The 23,069-nt window shown below is 37.0% G+C and overlaps 1 protein-coding gene across 2 annotated transcripts in view; it reads right to left on the bottom strand.

The window, feature by feature from the left end:
- Positions 1 to 23,069, bottom strand: part of DAT (Sodium-dependent dopamine transporter) — a 212,115-nt gene that overhangs the window by 15,331 nt on the left and 173,715 nt on the right. For both annotated transcript variants that reach the window (XM_069847634.1, XM_069847635.1), the window contains exons 6-11: positions 22,187 to 22,325; positions 18,576 to 18,710; positions 10,567 to 10,670; positions 7,405 to 7,642; positions 5,360 to 5,488; positions 2,975 to 3,074 (exon numbers count right to left, since the gene is read on the bottom strand). In XM_069847634.1, the coding sequence (XP_069703735.1) occupies positions 2,975 to 3,074; positions 5,360 to 5,488; positions 7,405 to 7,642; positions 10,567 to 10,670; positions 18,576 to 18,710; positions 22,187 to 22,325 (845 nt within the window). The remainder of the gene's footprint in view (positions 1 to 2,974; positions 3,075 to 5,359; positions 5,489 to 7,404; positions 7,643 to 10,566; positions 10,671 to 18,575; positions 18,711 to 22,186; positions 22,326 to 23,069) is intronic.

Below are 23,069 nucleotides of genomic sequence, written 5' to 3'. Positions count from 1 at the left end.
AATTACGAGGTTATTTAGCGCCGATGGGATTGGTGATAGCGAGATGAGGCCGAGAACTCGCCATAGATTACCTGACATTTGCCTTATGGTTGGGGAACACCTCGGAAAATATCCAACCAGGTAATCAGCCCAAGTGGGAATCGAACTCGCGCCCGAATGCAACTTCGGATCGGCAGGTAAGCACCTTAGCCGACTGAGCTACGCTGGTGGCCTACTAAACATGTTAGCCAAATACAAGAAGCGTTACTATAATTCTGAGAATATTTGTAGGATACTAACAGTAAGCAATACGCTTTAAGTACATTTGAATATGAAACTTATTTTTGTTTTCAGCTAAGTTAGACACGAATACATGAACTACTTGAATAACACACTCAAGTATGGAAAAACGTAGTAGTCTATTCTGCAGCCCTGAGAAGAATAGGAATATTCGAAGTTCAAAGTTTGTTTGGCATCTCAATATCATCAGTATAATAAAAATGAGAGTATTAAGGAAGACTTGGCTATCATTTAACGATAATAGTGTTGAAAACTGAGAAAACAAGAACTGGTTATTCTCACCAAAATGTGATTTTATTCACATGTTCACTCGAGATATGTTTTGCTACATTATCTGAAAGAAACATTGCCAGTTTTTCTTCAACAGACACCATTTTGCACAAGCTATTCCAGTGAATTTCTCTGGTCTCTCTCTCATTATGTTAACGTTTTACACCTGGAATTAGCTCGAAATCATAGTAGAAGAGGTTGACTTTCATCACAAACGTATAGAACTTGCATAACACAGTGTCCCAATGTAAACATCAGAGATGTATAATCTTAGACACAAAAAATGACAGATTGTCATACTCTTTGTAATACTCATGAGTTATGACGGTTATTGTTCAATCGTAATATTTGAGAGATTTGAACTGAAGAAAAAATGAACCATAGATATACGAGTAGAAGTGAGGTCACCGATGCATGATGTATGGGGACTCACCAATCTCAAATGCTGGAGGAGAGAAACGAAGGGGGCATTGTGAGTTGCATCATTAAAGTTTTGGTTTCTCTGAACCGACGCATGAGAGATGCGATGTCCGCCTCGCACAAATCCGGACTACAGAACAGATAGTGAGTGGTTTCTATGGTTTCTATAACTGCGAGAAACCACTCACTATCTCTCATGTAGTCCGGATTTGTGCGAGGCGGACCTCGCACCTCGCACGTCGCATGCGTCAGTTCAGAAAAACCAAGGCTATAGAAACCACTCACTATCTCTCATGTAGTCCGGATTTGTGCGAGGCGGACCTCGCACGTCGCATGCGTCAGTTCAGAAAAACCAAGGCTATAGAAACCACTCACTATCTCTCATGTAGTCCGGATTTGTGCGAGGCGGACCTCGCACGTCGCATGCGTCAGTTCAGAAAAACCAAGGCTATAGAAACCACTCACTATCTCTCATGTAGTCCGGATTTGTGCGAGGCGGACCTCGCACCTCGCACGTCGCATGCGTCAGTTCAGAAAAATCAAGGCTATAGAAACCACTCACTATCTCTCATGTAGTCCGGATTTGTGCGAGGCGGACCTCGCACCTCGCACGTCGCATGCGTCAGTTCAGAAAAACCAAGGCTATAGAAACCACTCACTATCTCTCATGTAGTCAGGATTTGTGCGAGGCGGGCCTCGCATCTCGCATGCGTCGGTTCAGAAAAACCAAGGCTATAGAAACCACTCACTATCTCTCATGTAGTCCGGATTTGTGCGGGGCGGGCCTCGCATCTCGCATGCGTCGGTTCAGAAAAACCAAGGCTTTACATGTTCATTGCGACAGTTGACTCTATGAATTTGAATTAACCATTTTTGGCTTATGTCTCAGTTCCATCTTTCAAATAATTTTTTTTAACATGAGGAATCTGTCTTTGAATTATCTGGGAGGGCGGAGGCTAGACCCCTCTATTAATTTTATTGGAGGGCAACGCCCCTGACTTTATAAGTTTAAAGGGAAAATGTGTCTTTTCCCTCCCAAAGCACATAAATAATATTACTTAGCCAAAATGAATAATTGTTTAAATCCTTATCATTAAGTAAAAATTTCATTATTGCTAACTTACCCGTCGGATATAAATAAAATTTTTATTTCTAATCAACAAATTATTTCACATGTGAAGTAATGAGCTATTTCTAACAGCTGCGAACAGTTTGATAATGTCACTAGGATAAGATGAAACAGTTTTTATGCTCGACCATGCCGAAATGTAGTAATTATACACCTGGTAGCAGTCCTTTAATGCATGTCATTAAAGTACACCTATTCATTGAAGTTCAGGTTTTCGATTATTCTCGGATATGCAATCGAAAGACGAGGGAAACGTCACGGAGGCTGGAAATCCAATACTGTCGCAGAAGGTTATGTTCTGTTACTATAATAATTAGCGTTAATTGTAAATAATATTCAAATAAATTCAATTTGTCACCTCGTTTTTCAATTCTAAATCAATTTTCAGGTTATACATTCTCTGTATTACATCAAGGTCAATGACATTATTGTTCCTCGGAAAAAATCAATACTTTCGCGTCTGTGCACATCTCACAATTCAAGAGCTATGAACAAGGTCACTTCCGATCTTCTGTCAGATACAAATAAAATGTATACTTCTGAATAATTTAAAGTTAGAAATATGGTCGAGCATAAAAAGTAGTATGAAACTTGCCTATAATGGTAATTAAGACGCTCGTATGAAAATTATGAAACTCGCTTGCGCTCGTTTCATAAACAAACATACTTGCGTCTTTATTACTATTATTATATGGCTCGTTACATAATGTACTATTATATTATGGGCTGTTCATAGGCTGACCATATTTCCTCCAGACAAAAACAAGACATTGGGATAGGCATTTCTCACACGTCTAGAATGTCTTATTATTATTGAACACACATACTTTAACAAGTGACACGATGGACGTACAGAGACAGGGCATAGCACCTTACCATATATCCAAGACACGGCGATAGTCTCGAACAGAACAGCAAATAACATGGAGTAGCCAGCAGCATAACGGTCCAGAAGGTGGAAGAAGTAGAAACCGCCCTGAAACAGAGCAATTATCAGCATTGATCATTCTTTTGATGCGATTTCATTCAACGAGGATTTATATATTTTTTTCATATTTTTTAGTCTTGAGGGCCTATTGCAAGTATGGTATTACGTTGTGCGTTTCTTAGGAATAAAATATTATTTTTAAATAATATTAATTAAAAATATTGAGCTGAATACATAAATAAGCGTGACTGGGGATTCACAGAATCCAAACGATTACATGAATACGTTTTTATTGTAGTTTTTATCATCAGCAATCTTTCTTTCGTTTGCAACACTCAGCCTTTATGCTGATCTTGACTGCGTTATGCCCACGTCAAAAAATAATTTCTAGTCTCCTTCCTTCCATATAAAAATAAACTCTCCCATTTTACTTGACTCCCCTTCATTTGGTCTATATAAACTCGTCCAGTATCGTCATAATTTCTTTGAAAGTATCCGGTTATATGTAGATAACGCTAGTTATTAATTAGATAATGCTCGACTCAGTCACAAATTGATTACGTAACTCAACAACTAGCAGTATGCGTACGCTTCGGCATGTGCAGAATGTATGTATGTGTGTACATAGGCTATATATGTATGTGAAGTAAGGGGTTGTCGGACAGTGACTTCATTTAGGTCAAAATTACATAAATTCTTGCTTCACAGTTTCATTGTTGTTTAGTCAACTGTCCGAAGACAGATCTGAACCTCACGAGAGATATCAACAAGAACCACTTATGAGGAACTAGGTCAGGAGATAATGGGGTAGGGTGGCATTATTACTGATTAATATTTGTTACTTATAATGAAACTAACATCTTACATTCTTACCATTCATTTCTTTAAATGGAATACAAAACCTCTAATGGCTAAATCCCATTACATTAATATTATTGTCATTAGATCGTTATGTTTTATATTTACACTTAGATTGCAGTAAACTACAATTAAATTAATTTTCATCATTCAAGAAACTAACTCAATTATAATTCTGTAATGTGTATACCTCGGATATACCTCTGATTGAGGTTCTGGTGATATGTATATCTATTATCAGGCAGTACATCTCACTATACGATGTGTCAAGAGAAAAATTATTGTTTGTATGCATCTGAAATCTGGCCAGTGTAATACGTAAATCGGTGATGTATGAAATGGCGAACGAAAGGAACTGGTTACTCTACCTCATTGTCTCCTGGCCTAATTGCCTCATAAGTGGTGCCTTGTTGGTACAGTAGAGGAGGCAAGACCTGTCCTGTGACCTTACCATGTACCGTGGTTGTATGGGTATGGAGGGGGGGAAGTTAAGGTTTTAGTCTGAGATGGACTTCCGTGTCTGTAGATTCGTATAATATTGTGGTGCCGTGCTGGAAGATTCTGGTTGCCTCGGGAGTGTGCGCGCGCATCCAGCGAGAAGAAAGGCGCGGGGAAACGGAAACTCAAGCTTCGGTAGGAGCTGTAGGGCGATACGGAGTAAGGGGAAAAAACTACGGGACGGCGCGGAGCGGAGAGAGCAGGGGAAACATCGAGAAGCGGATCTCTCTCGAAGATTCTGTAAGCCACGCGAATCGAAGATTCCGGAAGTTACGGCGTAATAAACAAAAGCGCGAGTGAGTCTTCGGAAGTTAGTCTTCAGTCAGCCTTCAAGTCTTGGACAGCAGCGGGCAAGGTGGACCTGAGTTCGACGTGCAGTGAACTTATGTCCGTAACTGTGGCAGCAGTGCGACGCGTCCGGAAGACCTAGTTCGATGTGCAGTTAACTTGAACAGTGAGCTAGAAGAACTAGCCAAGGCAAGCGAACTGTGAACTGAAATTTTGTTCTGCATTGTGAACATTAATTGAAATTAGGAGTACATTGTTGTTCTTCTCAATAATGCACATGTATTGTCACTGTGGAGTTCAATAACGACTATTGTGTTGCTGTGTTGAGTGGAACACCCGTTGTTGTAGGGTTAATTATTAAGAATAAAAGTCACATTGTTGACGAATGTGTGGTGGTAAAAGTAGAAATAACATGAAATGAACTCTCTTTCTGAAAGCTCATTCTTTCCCTTCTCACACAGCTCACATGCCAGGTCTCGCCTCCTCATCTATATCACTTGTGACATTTAGACGTGTCTTCGGACAGTTGGCTAAAAACAATATATTATGTATATTGCATATATATCATTAGGTTGAATTGTATCATATTATTTCATAAATTATTACTTTTCCATATAGGCTTCATCTCAAATAAAGTAATTACACATTAGTCGTTAAAATTTAACTCAAGATTACATGGAATGGCGTACCTGTGAACAAGAGGCAAGTCCGACCATGAAATAGAGTGTGAAGAGGCAGGCCACGAAGATCTCCCGGTTCTTTCCCACTATTGGATATTCGTCGCTCAGAGCTGTTATGATCGCTTCCGAACCACCAAACTGGAACAGTAAAGCAAAGATGCTCGAAATGAGAAAAGATTAGGAAGTAAGCTGTGGCTACTTGAAGAGCCGTAGCTTGACCAAAAGCATTCTATATTCGTTTTTTAAAAGATGGGACATGACATTATCGCTGCGTTCGTAAAAACAACTGAATGTCACATAGCGTGGTAGGCCTGTTGCTATAGTAATAACGGTTGAGTTGTCAAAGTTACCGTTTCCAAATAGTGATTGCTCAATAGCTCTCTTAGCGACATATATTATGCCACACATTATTAACATTGATATGTTTCGTCTTTCATTGTCGGCCGATTTTTGTATTTTTTTTACCTTCACGTAGATTGTCAAAGAACGTTTTAACGTCAGCCATCCAACGTAATTGCTAGCTCTCATCAGCTGAGAGCGTGGTAGTCCATATTGGCAACATAGCGCTGTAGTTTCAAGCTCTGCCGCTTAACTGTCATGTGACATGACTCATGTCCCATCTTAAAATAAACAGGTACAGTCAAAATGACCGGTGTTGGAACTCAAACTACGATCTGGTGTCGTCACAAGAGCCTAAGACTGCCCCTACATATTTGACTGCACCCCTGGAATTATTGCGGCTTCGCTGTAACTGTTTCATAATTTTTTATATTTTTCACCAGACCCGACATCGCAAGAAACTGCCAACATCGAGAGAATGGTTTCTTATCTATGCAGAATCAGACATCTTAAATTCACCAATCTTAGAGGTATTAGTCCTAGCTTATGTAGTTTAACATCGAACATTGGCTCGATGTAAGAGCCCGTGTAGGTGGACGGAATTAATAGGCAAAAAGAAAGTAAAGTACAGTAAAACTTTGTTAATCGGACCCGATAAGCCGGACTTCGCTTAATCCGGACAGACAAAAAAAACCAATAAGTTTGGAAAAATTAAAACCTGTTTTTTAAGGCTTACTTTCATACATTAGAACTATGGAATAGTATTAAAAATAAAAAAAATCCATCAATCTGCATTAAAGTAATTAAATTATACAAACAAATATTGTTATCGATTACATAAACAAGGGTTTCAAGTATATACGCTTTATTGTACTGTATAGTGTATTTAGGCCTATGCCCTCTAAATTCATCATAATTAACGTGTTTTGTTGCTATAAACGGGGTTTTAATGTAATTTCTACCGTTCTTTTAGATTATTTCAGTTAATCCGGACTTTAGTTAAACCGATCAATTTAGGCTATCTCCCAATTAGTCCGGATTAACAAGATTTTACTGTACCTAGAGAAAGGGAATTCAAAAATAAAATCAGGTCCCAGATTGAATATTACATTATGGGCTAATAAACTATTCATTGTATGAAAAGTTCATGTTAAACATTATGTAGCACATTGAGCACTTAAAAAAATATATTCTTTGCAAAATTATGCTTAGTTACATGATTTTACATACTATTTACTTGGGTAAAATGCATACATATGTTGCTATTCGGGAGGCATAACTTCCAGTGTCCTGCAGGACGGAGAATGCGAGCACAAAATAGACAGTAGGCCTACGAGTATAAGCCGATGATAGTCCAGCTTACAGGCTGTACAAAACAGTTCACTGAAAGATTTAATATGACAGTCTAAATATGCTTGAATCCAATGTTCGGAGCGAGTCGATTGCCCTTAACTTATTATAAAATTATTTTATTTTCCATCGCCAAAAACTATATAAATATCAGTTTCAAACAATTCTGATCAAGTTTCACGAGACTAATCTGTTACAAAAGAAACGTGTAGGCCTTTCCATGTTTTGTTTAAAGCGATTGTCTTTATTACCATATTATCAGCACGTTAACACACAATGAACTTATTTGATAATTAATAGAAGAAATGCATACACATTTCATAGTATTATAAATTACATATATGCAAGTGATCTATTTTACCGACCGAGCTGTCGAGACCCAGCGTGAGCAGCATCATGAAGAAGATGAGCGCCCAGAAGATGGAGCCGGGCATAGTGGCGATGGCGGCGGGATAAACGATGAAGACGAGTCCGGGGCCCTCCGTGGCCACCTCCTGGATAGGGTGTCCCGATGTGTACGCCATGTAGCCCAGCACCGAGAAAATGACGAACCCTGCCACGAAGCTTGTGCACGAGTTGATGACGCTCGTTAACAGCGCGTCCCTGTGGTAAGGCAAGACAGAGGACTGAAAATATTCAATAACTGGATCGGTTAATTGAGGAACTACGCATGTTCTTAGCTATATGTTTTGAAAAAAAACTGTCTGCAGCTTATAAATATTGGATGTACGTTCTTATGTATTTAAGGTGAATTTTTCATAAGAATTGCAATATTTTTTTTAACATTTTAAAGATACTTTTAATAATTATAATTGAGAGCGCCAGGGTGCCCTAAATTTTGTGGACATGTGTTGTTTCACAAATATTCGAAATATTTTGAGTAAAAAATTATATTTTGTATTTTTTTGTATGTAAGTTCATGAGAACAAGAACTATTTAAGTACAAATGCAGTATATAATGTATTTTGTTCTTTATAGTATACAAAGAAAAGAAAAATCCTAGAAAGTTTCGAAGTGAAAAGACTAATATCTTGTTGAAGTCTCACACTACAGCGTATCAGGTGCCTTATCTGTTACGACTAGGCCAGAAAAATATATCTTCCTAAAATATGATTTCACCCTCTTCAGAGAGATACTGTTACTTAAAACAAGGAATACATGTCTACTTTCTCCTACACACATGCTAATATATGTACTGATGTGAGAAATACAATAAATTCGTTTTGACTAAAAATGGACTTGTGTGGTTTCTCAAATAACCGATTCAATTGTAAACCACTATAGAAAGATAATAATAGTCACGACGCTGTTATTCCCGGTGTGACTCCTCCGCTTTGCTTACGTCTTAGGAAATGAAGGCTCTATAAAGTCTAGGTAGGTAGTATCGTTCGCCATTTTTGTTCTTTCGTTGCCGAGCTACCAGACGAGGAATCTATTTGCCACACCGTTAAACATTATCATGTCATAGCTCCTATGATAATAAATCAAATGCACTGTAAGTCAGCAAATAATTGAGCGGCAAATGACGTCCTGGTGTGCTTTCTGCGAACGCCAATGAAAGAGCTAAAATGGCGGTCGATATATTAAGTATTTATCGAGCCTTAGGAAATGCATGACGTCTTCATCAGCGAATCACAAAACGCACACGTTTAAATGTAGCCGACCTGCAACGTGATTGGCTGCCGGAAATTAGAGCGACGGGACTATAGGAATAAGCTTCCCCTCCTGCACAGGGTGACCACAGTTATACTTTATCTGGGCTGTCCCGCTTTGAATATTGTATAGATTCCTTCAGAAGGTAAAGTCAACCAGCTACGTGTTGAAAGAGGAGCTTGAGTGGAGTTGGTTAATGCATATTATGCCTATATATTTTTCTTGTATTCGCTAAGGTTTAGTAAATATCAGACATCGCCAAGGACATAATAAAATCACTTTATTTGAGCCAGAAAAGATTTAGCTTTGTCTGAATTAGTTGTGCATACTAGATCTGTTCTATTAGATTATATGCCTCTGCATCCTACATACGCGGCAGCTAATGTGGTACCTACCAAATAAACGACTCTCCAGCTCGGTATGTTAGTGGTTAGACCAATATTTTCCAGCACGATGGATTGGAAGGAAAGTCATCATGGACAGCACGGATCCCTGATTTAACTCCATTGGAAGTGGAGTACAGTTACACGATAGGAAAGAGACCAGCTTGTGCAAAAGATTTATGCAGCTGCAACAATAGTCTATTAGATAGTGCAGGCTGTGTGACAACTTGCAACATACAGTTCAACGGCCGAATGTATATGACAAATTTCTGCAGTTTTTTTTCTGCCGATAGAACCAGAAAAAAACTGCCTGCCTTCTATATGCCTTCGGGATGAGAGGAATGGGAATACTGCTAGCTGCAACCAGCGCTCTGTGTTTGTACGTTCCACGTGCTTCACTAGAAACGTGAAAATTCGGTTATTTTCTTGCGACAGCAATGACCTATACATCCCCTATTTGTGAACTTATTTATAACAATTATTATTGGAATACGACCGACATTGTTATTACAGCATCCCTACTAATCCGAGCTAAGGGGGAAATTCTTATTGCATTTTATAGTTCATATTATAATGCTTGTTTTGTCCGAAAGAAAACAGTTCTACCTTGCTACTGATTCTCTGCACATGCTTAGAAATAATATTAAATCGATGGTCAGTATTGTATGTAACATAATGAAGTGGCTGTGAATTTTTTTATAACTGAGTGTCAATGTTTAATTGCCAATCGTTAAAATGGAAACTATAAAATGGTTATTGCGTATATCCTTTTTTTCCGGTCGTACTCACAAAGACCAGTTGAACATCAGAGAACAATGGATTGACGAAGATGATAATATCTACTTTCTCATTACAAGTTTTACGCATTTCGTAACAATTCAGATTCTTATCATACTGCGAACTGGTGTTTATAGATTAATTTTTTAGTTATCATATAGAAGACATACGTAATTGAAATCATTTACCGTGAAGCAAAATAGGACGATACATTTTATATTCTAATTACTTACAAACGACACCCTTTACTACCGCAAAAATTAAGGTATTTTACTTAGTTTATAATTTACACGGTTTAACTGGACAATGTGAGCAATAATGATATTGGAACGGTCATTTCGTAACTCCTAATTGCTTCTGTTGAAATGCAGTATTGGAAGCGGACAACGGGGGGGGGGCGGACAATTACTTTCATTTGTGATATTTGTGATATATTTAATTCATTGACTGTTCTTTCACGCACGCTATTACTTATCATCATCGCTAGTTTCTGCAATTCTATAGTTTTCAATATTTTATATGATAATTAACATTAATTGTTTCGGTATCATTTTTCAGAGGCTGAGTGGAATTAAAATACATACAAAATGATTTTAATGTAAATTAAAAAATAAACTATGTTAGAAGTGAAATACTTGATAATTCAGGCATCAACTAGCCTTATCGTGCACTCGGAAGGTATTCGTATCTACAATAATTATCAGAGTCACTTACTTGTAAACATTGTTGTGGTACTTGTTGTAAGATGCGTAAGCCAGAAGAACGCCAAAGCCGGGACCAAGGGAGAAAAACACCTGCGTGGCTGCATCTACCCACACCTACAAAGATAATAAATTATGGACTCATTTTTCAAATCTGTTGAGTATGGTTTCAAGAAAATGATTGCTTCAACAATGAGGTAATAATAATAATAATAATAATAATAATAATAATAATAATAACAACAATAATAGTAACAACAATAATAATAATTTATTTTTATTTTTATTTTATTTACTAATATTTAATGTGCTGTATAAAGGCTCATTCACAATGAAAATTAAACATAATGTAAGCGTTAACTTAAGAATATAAACGTTACGGTAAAATCAAGATCATTCACGATGGGAACATAAACATAACCGCAAACATACTTGATAACCATGGAAACATAACAACGACGCCATTTCCTCATATTCTGTCGTATACTTCAGCGCTCTACGATTGTGTTCTGTCTGCAAATCACGTAAGCATAAGCATAAAAGTTTGCAAACTTTCATGTTAACATCTTACGGTAATGTTTGTGTCTATGCTTATGTGAATCATTGCGAATGATCCCATTTGGTAGCCTGGGCGCAAACTTTTGTGTTTATGTTACGGTTATGTTTAATTTTCATTGTGAATGGGTCTTAAAGGCTCATACACAATGAAAATTAAACATAACGTAAGCGTTAACTTAAAAATGTAAACGTTACGGTAAAATCAAGAACATTCACGATGGGAACATAAACATAATCACAAAGATACTTGGTAACCTTGGAAACATAACAACGACGTCATTTCCTCATATTCTGTCGTATACTTCAGCGCTCCACGATTGTGTTCTGTTTCTAATCACCAGGGAACGGATTTATATGGACTAAAAATATATGAAATATGTAAATATATATGTAGTTATTTTTACCAAAATATGGAATTAAATATGGATTTTTACCAAAATATGGAATTAAATATGGACTTAAAATTATAAAAAAATGACTATGTACGTTAAATATTGGTACATTTTAATCAAACTAAACAAAAAATATAATGGACGTACCTTATCTTCCAATGTAGTTTCAACAAAACACAATTTTTATTGTCTGTTACCATAACAATAGGTTACAAACATTTCTTTCAAGTGCTGAAAAGTGAATCTTCTTCTATTGTCTCTGAGGATAGATTTATACTGACTAAAAGAGCGTTCGACGTCACAAGAAGTAACTGGTACATAATTCAATTTCACAATGTCTGCTGGGGATAAGTCCAAGTTAATCTTCACTGTTGATTCACCACTCATCACAGCAACAACCTTTTGTAGTTCTTCATATCCAGGGTTTTTTGAAAGTACAGTGTCCACCTTAGCTCTTACTGCATCTGCAACTTTACCTCTACCACGATTCAGTTGTTCCACAGTACTATTTATAATTTCAAAACTTTCAGATAGTGAAAGGTGCCTATTTTGGAGACTTTTGAGCGTTTTTATGATGCATGAAAATGTATGCTGAATGTGAGCTAAGTCATTCTTCACACTTATGTCACAGGTAACTGTTTTCGCAGTATCAATTGAGACTGCATCTTCAGAGTCCAATGCAAGGAGAACATTGTTAATAGAGTCTATATGTTCGGCATAATATTCAACTGCTTCTAGCCATGTACCCCATCTAGTTAAAATTGGCTTTGGTGGCAATGGAATTTCAGGGTACATTTCTTTCAACACGTTAACTCTACTGGGAGCTTTGAGAAATACTTTTTTCACTGATGAAATCAACAAATCTACTTTAGGGAAATTGTCTCTGACCACTTCTGCCACACGATGAAATGCATGCGCCACACAAGTAAAATGAGTCAATTTAGGATATACAACAGATAATGCTTGTCCAGCTTTGACCATATAAGGGGCAGCATCACTAATAAAGAATAACACATTATCGTACATAATACCCTTTGGCCACAGGATACCCATAGCTTCGTTGAACAGTTTAACTATAGTTTTGTTATTGCACTTTTCTAGAACATCACAATGTAAAAGAATTCGTTCAGAATATTGTTCACTTAACAAACCGATAACTACATTACCAACAAGTCTACCTTCTTTGTCGGGAGTCTCATCAATGGAAACCCAAATTGAACTATCTTTAATTTCATCTCTTATCTTCTGTATTGTCTCATCGTAGATGGATGGAGCATACGTCTTCCTAAGTGTTGACTCATCCGGGATTGTATGTTGAGTATATTTTTCAAGGAATTCCCTGAAGACCTTATTCTTTAGTTTGTAGAGAGGAATATCAGCAGAGATGAGAGAACGGCACAGGTCGATGTTAAACTCAGATCTTACATTCGATGTTGTTGGTTGTGTTAAAAACAATTGTCTCTGCTTGGAATTTAGTTGTTTGTTGGCCTGATGTTTACTAGTTGTAATGTGTTGTTGCACCAGGAACTTTTGTGTAGATGATACTGCACACTGACACAAATTACAAAATAATATTTTATTGTCAGTTGATAAACCATCTTCTTTAAATTCTGAAATGTAACTTGTTAGTTTTGATTTTAAATTGACTGAATGACGTACTTTTGGCATTTTTACCGTCTTTATAGTATGATTTACAAAACTGAACCTATGTGTACTCTGACTGGCATTTAACTGTTGAGCTGCACAACTGAAGTCTGTTAAAAATTTTAAATTAAATTAATACAGTTTTGTAACTTACTTTCCCATTGTTGATAGGACTGCTAATTTTCAAATAACTCTGATGTTAAAGGGATTACTGAACATGTGTTTAAATCTCTATTGTTGAAATGTATTTTTAAAAGTTAATGGAATTTTGTTTTGTTTTATTGTTAAACCTAATATAATATGGACTGTTTTATATGAAATATGGAAAATATATGGAAATTAACGAAAATATGTACTAAACTCTAAAATATGGAAAAATATGGAAAATAAAAGTAGGATTTTTCAACCCTACACATTGTGAAACATAAAGATAATGCAAAATATAAATTATATTAGCTTTATAAGTAAATATGTATTTACATATAAATCCTTTCCCTGCTAATCACGTAAGCATGAAAGTTTGGAGTTTGCAAACTTTCATGTTAACGTCTAATGGTAATGTTTATGTCAATGTTTATGTGAATCATTGTGAATGATCCCATTTGATAACCTGGCCGCAAACTTCTGTGTTTATGTTACGGTTATGTTTAATTTTCATTGTGAATGGGCCTTAACAGCCAGAGGCCAATAACAGTTCAGCACATGACAATTTCATAGGAAGAACATTAATAATGACAGAAATTACAATAAAAGTAGATAGAAATAATTAAAATAATGACAATTGAAAATAATTGTAGTTGAAAATGAAATAATGGGAGGAATGAATATAATACAAATAATATAAAAGATAACGACAATAATATTATAATACATATCTAAACAAAATACATAAATTAAAACCGACATAAAACTCCAGAAGTATATATTACACATTAAATGGATCCAAGTTAAATTCATGCAAATTTGCATATTTTATACATCTGCAGATCGGAGAGAGAGACTTAGAATTTCTATTGTAAAAAAATTATGAAATCTTAAACCTTTAGCAGAAATACGAAGACTGATATTGCTTAGGAAGGATTCACAGTCAATATCATCCTTAATTACTTTACAAAAAAATAAATAATCAAGATCTTGACGTCTGGAAATTAAGCTACAGCAATTGAAATATTTTCAGTTAATTTTATATTTATAATCATCAGAATTAGGTAAAAATCTATAAGAACACAAGGAAATAAATTTTCTTTGAATATTCTTCAATTTAGCCGGCTCAGTGAAAGTAATGGAGTTCCATACAACAGATGCATATTCAAACTTGGATCTGACCAACGTATAGGGTAATAATAATAATAATAATAATAATAATAATAATAATAATAATAATAATAATAATAATAATAATAATAATAATAATAATAATAGCAACAGTAACAAATATAAATGATACCCGGGAGGAAATTAAAGACAAAATAAATATGGAAAATGCCTGTTATTATTCGGTTGAGAAGCTTTTGTCATCCAGTCTGCTGTCAAAAAATCTGAAAGAATTTATAAAACAGTTATATTACCGGTTGTTCTTTATGGTTGTGAAACTTGGACTCTCACTTTAAGAAAGGGACATAGGTTAAGGGTGTTTGAGAATAAGGTGCTTAGGAAAATATTTGGTCCTAAGAGGGATGAAGTTACAGGAGAATAAAGAAACTTAACACAACACAGAACTGCACGTATTGTATTCTTCACCTGACATAATTAGGAACACTAAATCCAGACGTTTGAGATGGGCAGGGCATGTAGCACGTATGGACGAATCCAGAAATGCATGTAGAGTGTTAGCTGGGAAGCCGGAGGGAAAAAGACCTTTAGAGAAGCCGAGACGTAGATGGGAAGATAATATTAAAATGGATTTGAGGGAGGTGGGATATGATGATAGAGAATGGATTAATCTCGCTCAGGATAGGGACCAATGGCGGGCTTATGTAGGGCGACAATGAACCTCCGGGTTCTTTAAAAGCCAGTAAGTAAGTAAGTAAGTAAGTAAGTAAGTAAGTAAGTAAGTAAGTAAGTAAGTAAGTAAGTAAGTAAGTAAGTAATAATAATAATAATAATAATAATAATAATAATAATAATACAGATAATAATGTGTGCGACAATGCAGAGAGGGTCAGGGCCTATCAGCCGATTGTTGGCCTCATGTTCATATCTCAGCAGAGGTGAATGATCATCCAACCAGCACGATGTAACATGTGATAAGCATGATGATTACCTCTCCCCCAGCCGTTATAGCTAGCTCGCGGAACTAACTATTTTACGGGAGTTGCGTTTGATAGTAGTTTAAAAAAAAAGTTAGGTAGGCTACTAATTCTGTATAGTCTATGCACCCCACACAACTTACTTTGATAGTCCCCTAAGAAAGGCAGAATTTAAATAATAAATTACTGATCTTATACCGGGTGAAGATATTGTCGAGGAACCGCAACGCGGCGGCCCGGTTCTAGGTTGAGCCGCTTGCAGATTCCGGTTAAGCAGAGAGCTTGCTATTGGTAATACGCAGCGCATACCGGTAACTCGACATACGAGTATTACTAAATTATGTAGGCTAAGTACGTAGTTAAAATATCATTTACTCAAAAAAATTAAAAAAGGAAATATTGTGACTAGGCCTATCTGTTTTTTTTTTGTCGCACCTATTTAAGGAGTCACGCTGCAGTTACCATTGAAAAAATCGAGACATTCTTCCGGATGTTGTTTTTCATTTCTTCCAGAATACTTGGATTCTCTTTGTACACTTTATTTTTCTGTATTCTCCATAGAGATAAAAGAACAAGGGGTTAGGTCGGGGGAACGACCAAGTGAAAGAAAAATCCATATATCCTGGAAGAACTGAACAAAAGCATCCTGGAGAACATCGCTTCCATTTATCGAAGGGAATTTCAATGATGGTGCGCCATTTCTTAAACAAACACGAATAAATGTTTGAAACAAGAAGATAGACAATTCCAGTACCTTCTTTCTTAATGTGGGTGGGTGAGTAAATGATGTTTTAACTGCTTGTGATATTTTATATTAATAGATTGTGATGAGTAGATTTACCGATACTGCACTGTGTATCACCAATATCAAGCTGTCTGCGTAACCGGACTATGAGAGCGGTTCGGCCGAGTTCCGGGTTCCCGTGTTACAGTTTTTCTATATTCTATTCACCCACTATATGAATTAATGAATGAACTAATTAATTAATTAATGGGATTTAAAAAGGGTACGTCAGCTACTATGGCTATTTGCGTCCTACCCACCATATCAATGGCCATTCATTTACGCGTGTAATAAAAACAAGAACAAAATCGTCACTGCCCTGTTCTTAATCATCATGATCATAATCATAATAATTTTCATAATCATAACCATCATCATTATCATTGTCATCGTCATTATCGTCATCGACATTGTCGATTTATGTAATTCAATTTATCTGACGCTCTCGGATTTCAGTCCTGTCGTGACAATCGCTTTTTGAGAATATTGAATTGTCTTAGTGAGGCTCTTTTACGAAGGAAAATGAAGTCGGGGTCCCGTGTTACAGATTTATTGTAACTTACTTACAATAACTCTGTCCCTGAATATTAGCAAAATCACAGATCAATTCATTGTCGTTTCGCAATCAAATGTTTGTACTGCATCCGTTCTTATGTTCATTTTCATGATCTTCACTACCATCATCATCATCATCATCATCATCTTCTTCTTCTTCTTTGTTTTAAACATCCCCCCCTTAAATAGCAGATAGAAACAAAAGTAAAAACCATTCTCGGAGTAGACGCTAAGAAGTGGGAAAAAGGGAAGGAGAAAAAAAAAAAGAATGAAGAAAGTAGGAACGGACCCAAATGTGAGTGGCTGCTCTGTATTCATTTCACTCGCAAGACTCAGTGATCTGCGACATCAAGTGGTCCATTTGCAGGTAATATCGTGCTAACGCGACCGGCGAATTATTCCGCCAGCCCAGATTGATCGCTTCGAGGTCAGAGCTGCAACATGGAGTTTCCATTTCTGGGAGAGACTCGCCACGTGACTGGACTCCGGCATCAAGCAACGCCACATTTTCATATCCTAATGTATAGATACAAAGACAAAGGCAAATGTATTCCCTTTACACACCATGAGGGCGATTGAGGGGCATGCTTTCATGACCTCGGCACTAGAATGAGGTGGTGTGGAACCACGCTCCGATCGCCTTTTATCGCAGGGAAAAACTCGGTACCCCAATTTAACAGGAGGCTAAGTGAACCTCGGGGCTTTTCTATACGTTCCATAGGAAATAACTTTACTTCATACCAGGATCAATGGATGTGAAAAATGGAAAAAAATAATCTGATATATAAGCAATTAGGTTAGTTCCAATTTTAATTACAATAATTAAAGTGTCTGTATTATTGTTACCGCTACAGTTAAAGCATGTTCAGTAATTTAGCAACAGGTTACTGTGTGGTGCGAAATTTACTCAATTTGAAAGACAAAACCCCTATTCTTGACGTGTCAACTTTTCATTCACTTCAGAATCACCAATGATACACAGAAAGTGTATGTGCATGTCAGACGCATGTAATATGACTAGTGTTATTTCGCATTCATGCAGAAGAGACCAGCGAACAATGTTTCAATTGTTACTTACTTACTGGCTTGAAAGGAGCCCGGAGGTTCATTGCCGCCCTCGCATAAGCCCGCCATCGGTCCCTATCCTGAGCAAGATTAATCAAGTCTCTATCATCATATCCCACCTCCCTCAAATCCATTTTAATATTATCTTCCCATCTACGTCTCGACCTCCCTCCGGCGCGGCGTCCCAACTAACACTCTATATGCGTTTCTGGATTCGCCCATACGTGCTACATGCCCTGCCCATCTCAAACGTCTGGATTTAATGTTCGTAATTATGTCGGGTGAAGAATACAATGCGTGCAGTTCTGTGTTGTGTAACTTTCTTCATTCTCCTCTAACTTCATCCCTCTTAGCCTCAAATATTTTCCTAAGCACCTTATTGTGAAACACCCTTAACCTATGTTCCGCTCTCAAAGTGAGAGTCCAAGTTTCACAACCATAAAGAACAACTGGTAATAACTGTTTTATAAATTCTAACTTTCAGATTTTTTGACAACAGATTGAATGATGAAATTGTTAAACAACAGAAAGGTCTGGACCATCCAGTTACATCCCCGATTTGTCATCAGGTGACTTCCATTGGTTGAACCGTTAAAGAAAGTTCTATACGCGCATAGATTCCGCACAGATGATGAAGTCAAGCGCGAAGTGCTGAAATGATTCAAGGAATAGCCAAGGTCCAAGGTCCATGCTGACCACCAGATCATGGAGGCACTCAACAAATCGTTTAAAACAGTATATTTTGTAATAATATTCCTTTACGTCTGTAACTCACCTCTGCCTTGGTTATAGCTGAGAAGTTTGGACTGAGGTAGTAGCGAATTCCTTCGGCAGATCCGGGCAGTGTTACTCCCCGCACTAGAAGGATGAGTAGCACCGCGTAAGGGAATAGCGCCGTGAACCACACAACCTGCACAACATAAGGGCCATAGTCAGTCTTTTAGTAGAACAAAAATAATACATTCCGCTACTCAAAGTAGCTACCCAAATTCATAAAAATGTCGACGATCACTCGCACATGCCTGTTGTAGGTCTTACTACCATTGCCTATAGGGGAGAGGACGATTCTCTGGACACACACATCAGATATTATGGACATATTAGGACCTCCCCTAGCTTGGGGTCAGCAGAACGTAGGAGCCTCCACTGACACCCACAGGCTAGCATATTAACAAGGAACATCAATCAACGCCCGAGGCGGGATTGGAATTCACGAAACTTCGGACCGCAGCGCCTAAGGGGAACACATCTTAGACCCCGTAGATACCCGTCCCGGCATCGATTCCATACACTGATCGAAATTTTTACGGACAATTTCTTTGACCATGAAGACTCGAACTGGGACTTATTCCATTACATGCAGTTACGGCGCGGGACTTACATTTACACAAATTACATTTTTAATAAATAGTGCAAAGTGATTCTAACATTTATAAATATATCTTTGCGAACGATTTCACCTTTCCAAAATTTTAGTACTGATAATTGGACCTTTAATATTTTTCGACTAACCGGGCTTTTATTGCTTTCAAATTGTCAAAGTTTTTCACGAATTGAAAAAAGGTCAATTCTAAGTTACTCATGTCTGAGTAACCTTTTTCAATGGTAGGCCTACTCATTTTTAATTTTGTGTTCAAAGGCCCAGTGAAAGCGACTATAGACATGGCTGTGTGCAAGCTGTTACGGTTCCTTCTTAATTTATTCAGACGTTATGTAATAAATTATTATTTTTCAATAAAATAAATTAAATAATTTATAAAATAAGTTATATAATATTAATATTATTAATTATGACCCAAATTGCATTATTAATTCTAGAATCCGCAGTAGCCATTATTCAATCATATGTATTTGCAGTATTAAGTACCCTATATTCTAGAGAAGTAAATTAATGACAAAACACGGAAACGTAACCTAACTTTGAATTTTTGAGATGCACTTCTGTGATAATTAAATATTTCGTTTCACATCATTGTATGTCGAGTAAAATTTCGATTAACATCATTGCATCTCGAGTTGCATCGTAATTATATAGACACGATAATCTTCTTTACGGGAACACAAAATAATAAAATAAAAACATGACAAAAATATTGCTCTGCTGTCCTTGTTCCTGTATATCGTGATGAGTTTGGTTTGTGATGTTTGTAGGTACCTCCTATCAGAATATTTTTGTTTTCTCTACCATTCTCTTCTCGTCACTGCTCCGTTATTGTCACATCATAGTCTCATAGCATGTTTCATCGCCAAGGCGTGCTATGCTTGGAGTGTGTTAGGAAAGCAGACAATTACCTTTATAATGCATATTATCAGAATACAAGGTGGGTCAAAAGTCGCTTTACCCAATATTATTTCTTAGATTTCCTACTTGTACACATATACATATGTCATAACTTAAATAAACGAATAGCTGGTGTAAAAAGTGGTGGGTTGACAACCATGTTCGTGCGCCAACTGTTTTTACGATGTCATGTCTTGTTATTACTGTTGTTGTTTTGTGTTGGGTTGCTCCTCTATGCAATAACTGCTAATTTCTTGCAATGAATCGCAAATTAACCACAGAACAATGTGCTTTTGTGCTACAACGTTGGTGGAAGCACAGTAAGTATATAGCAGTGGTGATACCAGACTTTGAGACAAGATGTGTAGTCAAATGTAAATTGAATGTAATTAAATGTAAGAAAGTGTTTGGAGAAAGCGACTTTTAACCCATCCTGTATTTAAGAGTAATTTCTCCGTTACACACAAGTCCCATGGTTTAACAGTTACCCTATTTTCGTCTAGACTGAAGGGAGAATGATTCGATTTCGGCCGAGAGGGATAGATTTGTAAGCAGCAATGGATCCTAACTGTGGCTTTCAGACCGATTTATTTAGTCCTGACAGCTCGACGACGCAAAGGAGGGGAAGTAATAGGAGTAGTGGGGTGAGCTCCGGAGCAGAGATAAGGGCGAGCTATCAGTAAAGGAATGTAGTACAGCTTAACTATACCGCTCTACCGCACGCATGACATCCGATCGCTCTGAAGGCAAGCGACTGACTAACCCAAACACCCCTTGGCGTAACTAAATGGACTAGCCTGACCCAGGCGCACATTGTCGGCGACTGTCAGGACTAAATAATCGTCCTGTAATTTATACTTCGTGCTGACGACTTGGAGGACTGTAATCAAGGAATTTCTGAAGGAATTAAGAGTTTCATGTCAAAAACTTTTCAAAATTTAAAAAAAGGTGGTTACAAACATAAACACAGTGGGTTAGAGCGCAAATCTAGCGAGAAAAAATTGGTAATAACTTTTCTATATTCTAACAGATTTGTAAGAAACAGTTTACAGAGCTTACAAATAGCATATAGTTTTGCGTACAAACTCTGATTATGTTTGTATAAGAGGAACTACCCATTTACAGGGATGCATTTTGAAAAAAATGAACAAGTTCTGTCCTCTATAATAAATATTTGAGAAAATCTGTACAGAAATTAGAGATAGCATACAATTGTAATCAGAACTTTTATACAAAAATATATACTAACTTATCTGTAACTTCTGTACAAAGTTTCATAAATATCTGTTATGTAGGAGCGACGTTATTAATTCTGTCTAAATGTAGGGTAGTTTCTTTTACAGAAACGTAATAAGAGTTTATACACAAATATAATATGCTACCTGTAATTCCTGTACAAACTATCGTATAAATTTTATGTAGTAGAGAAGTTATTAATTTTGTCTAAATGAACCCTCTGTAAAATGTGTACTGGGTACCGGTAGTTCCTCTTATGCAAACATAATCCGAATTTGTATACAAAAAATACACGCTACCTGTAACTCCTGTAAGTTTGTACATAAAAATATATGCTACCTGTAACTCCCGTAAAAAATTCCATAAGAGCCTGTTGTTGTTGTTGTTGTTGTTGTCTAACACTAATCCCTAGAAAGGATTTGTTCCTCTTACACAAACCTAAGCAGAGTTGTATACACAAAAAAAATATGCTACTTGTAACTCCTATATACAATTTCATAAAAATCTGTTCGATAGAGGAAAAGTTATTAATTTTGTCCAGCACGATTTGCTTTTTGACACACTGTGCTTCGGCCAGTTGCTTTGTTAAACGATAGGATGGAGATCGAGGTCGAAAACTGTTTACACGTTTGTGGAAATCCCGAGAAAAACTCTCACAACTTTGCCCATCATGAATACAACTCTGCCATCGTTGAGATTTGAATTCGGGTTCGCAGTCGCTATAAGACAGCGCGGTGCCAACTTGAATATTGTTTGTTTATTTTTATCCCGTAACGAAGAATAATTTAAACTTTCTTCACAACTGCGTTAGTTTCGTATGCTAATAAAAGACTACGCTAAACTGAAGTTTACATACATATAAGACTTACCTTGCCAGACGTGGAGATTCCCTTCCAGAGGCTGAAGTAACAGATGAAGTAGACGGCGAGCAGACAGAGGGCCATGTCCCACTTGATGGAGCCCAGGTCGTGTAGTCCAGAACTGCGGTGCAGTTCCAGGATGGCTCGACTGAAAGCATCAAATACTGAGACTTCCCTAACGCGCGGGGCCCAGACCGAGTCTGTACACACATTTTTTTTAACTTCTGAGTAGCAAGAAAAAATATTAGATGTCAATTTTTTTCAACATACACGTAGATACAGCGTAAGTATCAGTCTTGCAGTCCACCGACAGGAGTTATTTTTCAGTATGGGGTAAGGGAAAGGACAATCGAGCCAAGTGGTGGACTAAGACGCATTTCCGAATGGATTGCAAATAAATAGCGTTACCATCCTTTCTCCTACTCTGTGGAAGAAATCATTCACCACACTTTCAATTAAAGTGCGAGTGCAGTAAGAAATCTGATAATGAAATTTAGTAGACAAAGTAAGGCGCGTAGTCCAAGAGAAAGATGCGAGTGCATATTTTTGGAGTGATTTTGTTGAAACAGACTACACGTTGGTTTCTAGATAAAATCACTCCGCAAGGTATACACAGGATGTAAACGATATAAACCCCCAAAAATAATGCCGACGATAGAGCATAAATTATTGAACAAACAAGTGTAATAAAATTTTTCTGTAACTTTTGTAGTTTCCTTACACAAAAAAAGTTATTTGTGGGTCTAATGTTTTTGAAAATGATAGCAGACTGCCATTATTTACTTCGGTCTGCCACGTATATTGCAATTGTGGTGATATTCTTATTTAAAAATCAGAGTATTCTGTTGTTACTCTATTGTGGTGTTGTTAGCGTGTGTTGGACGGAAGGTTA

The sequence above is a fragment of the Periplaneta americana genome, chromosome 15 (genome assembly GCF_040183065.1).
Source record: "Periplaneta americana isolate PAMFEO1 chromosome 15, P.americana_PAMFEO1_priV1, whole genome shotgun sequence".
Taxonomy (NCBI): Eukaryota; Metazoa; Arthropoda; class Insecta; order Blattodea; family Blattidae; genus Periplaneta; species Periplaneta americana.
Note: the sequence above shows the minus strand (reverse complement) of the source record. Positions and strands in the feature narration are given on the sequence as shown.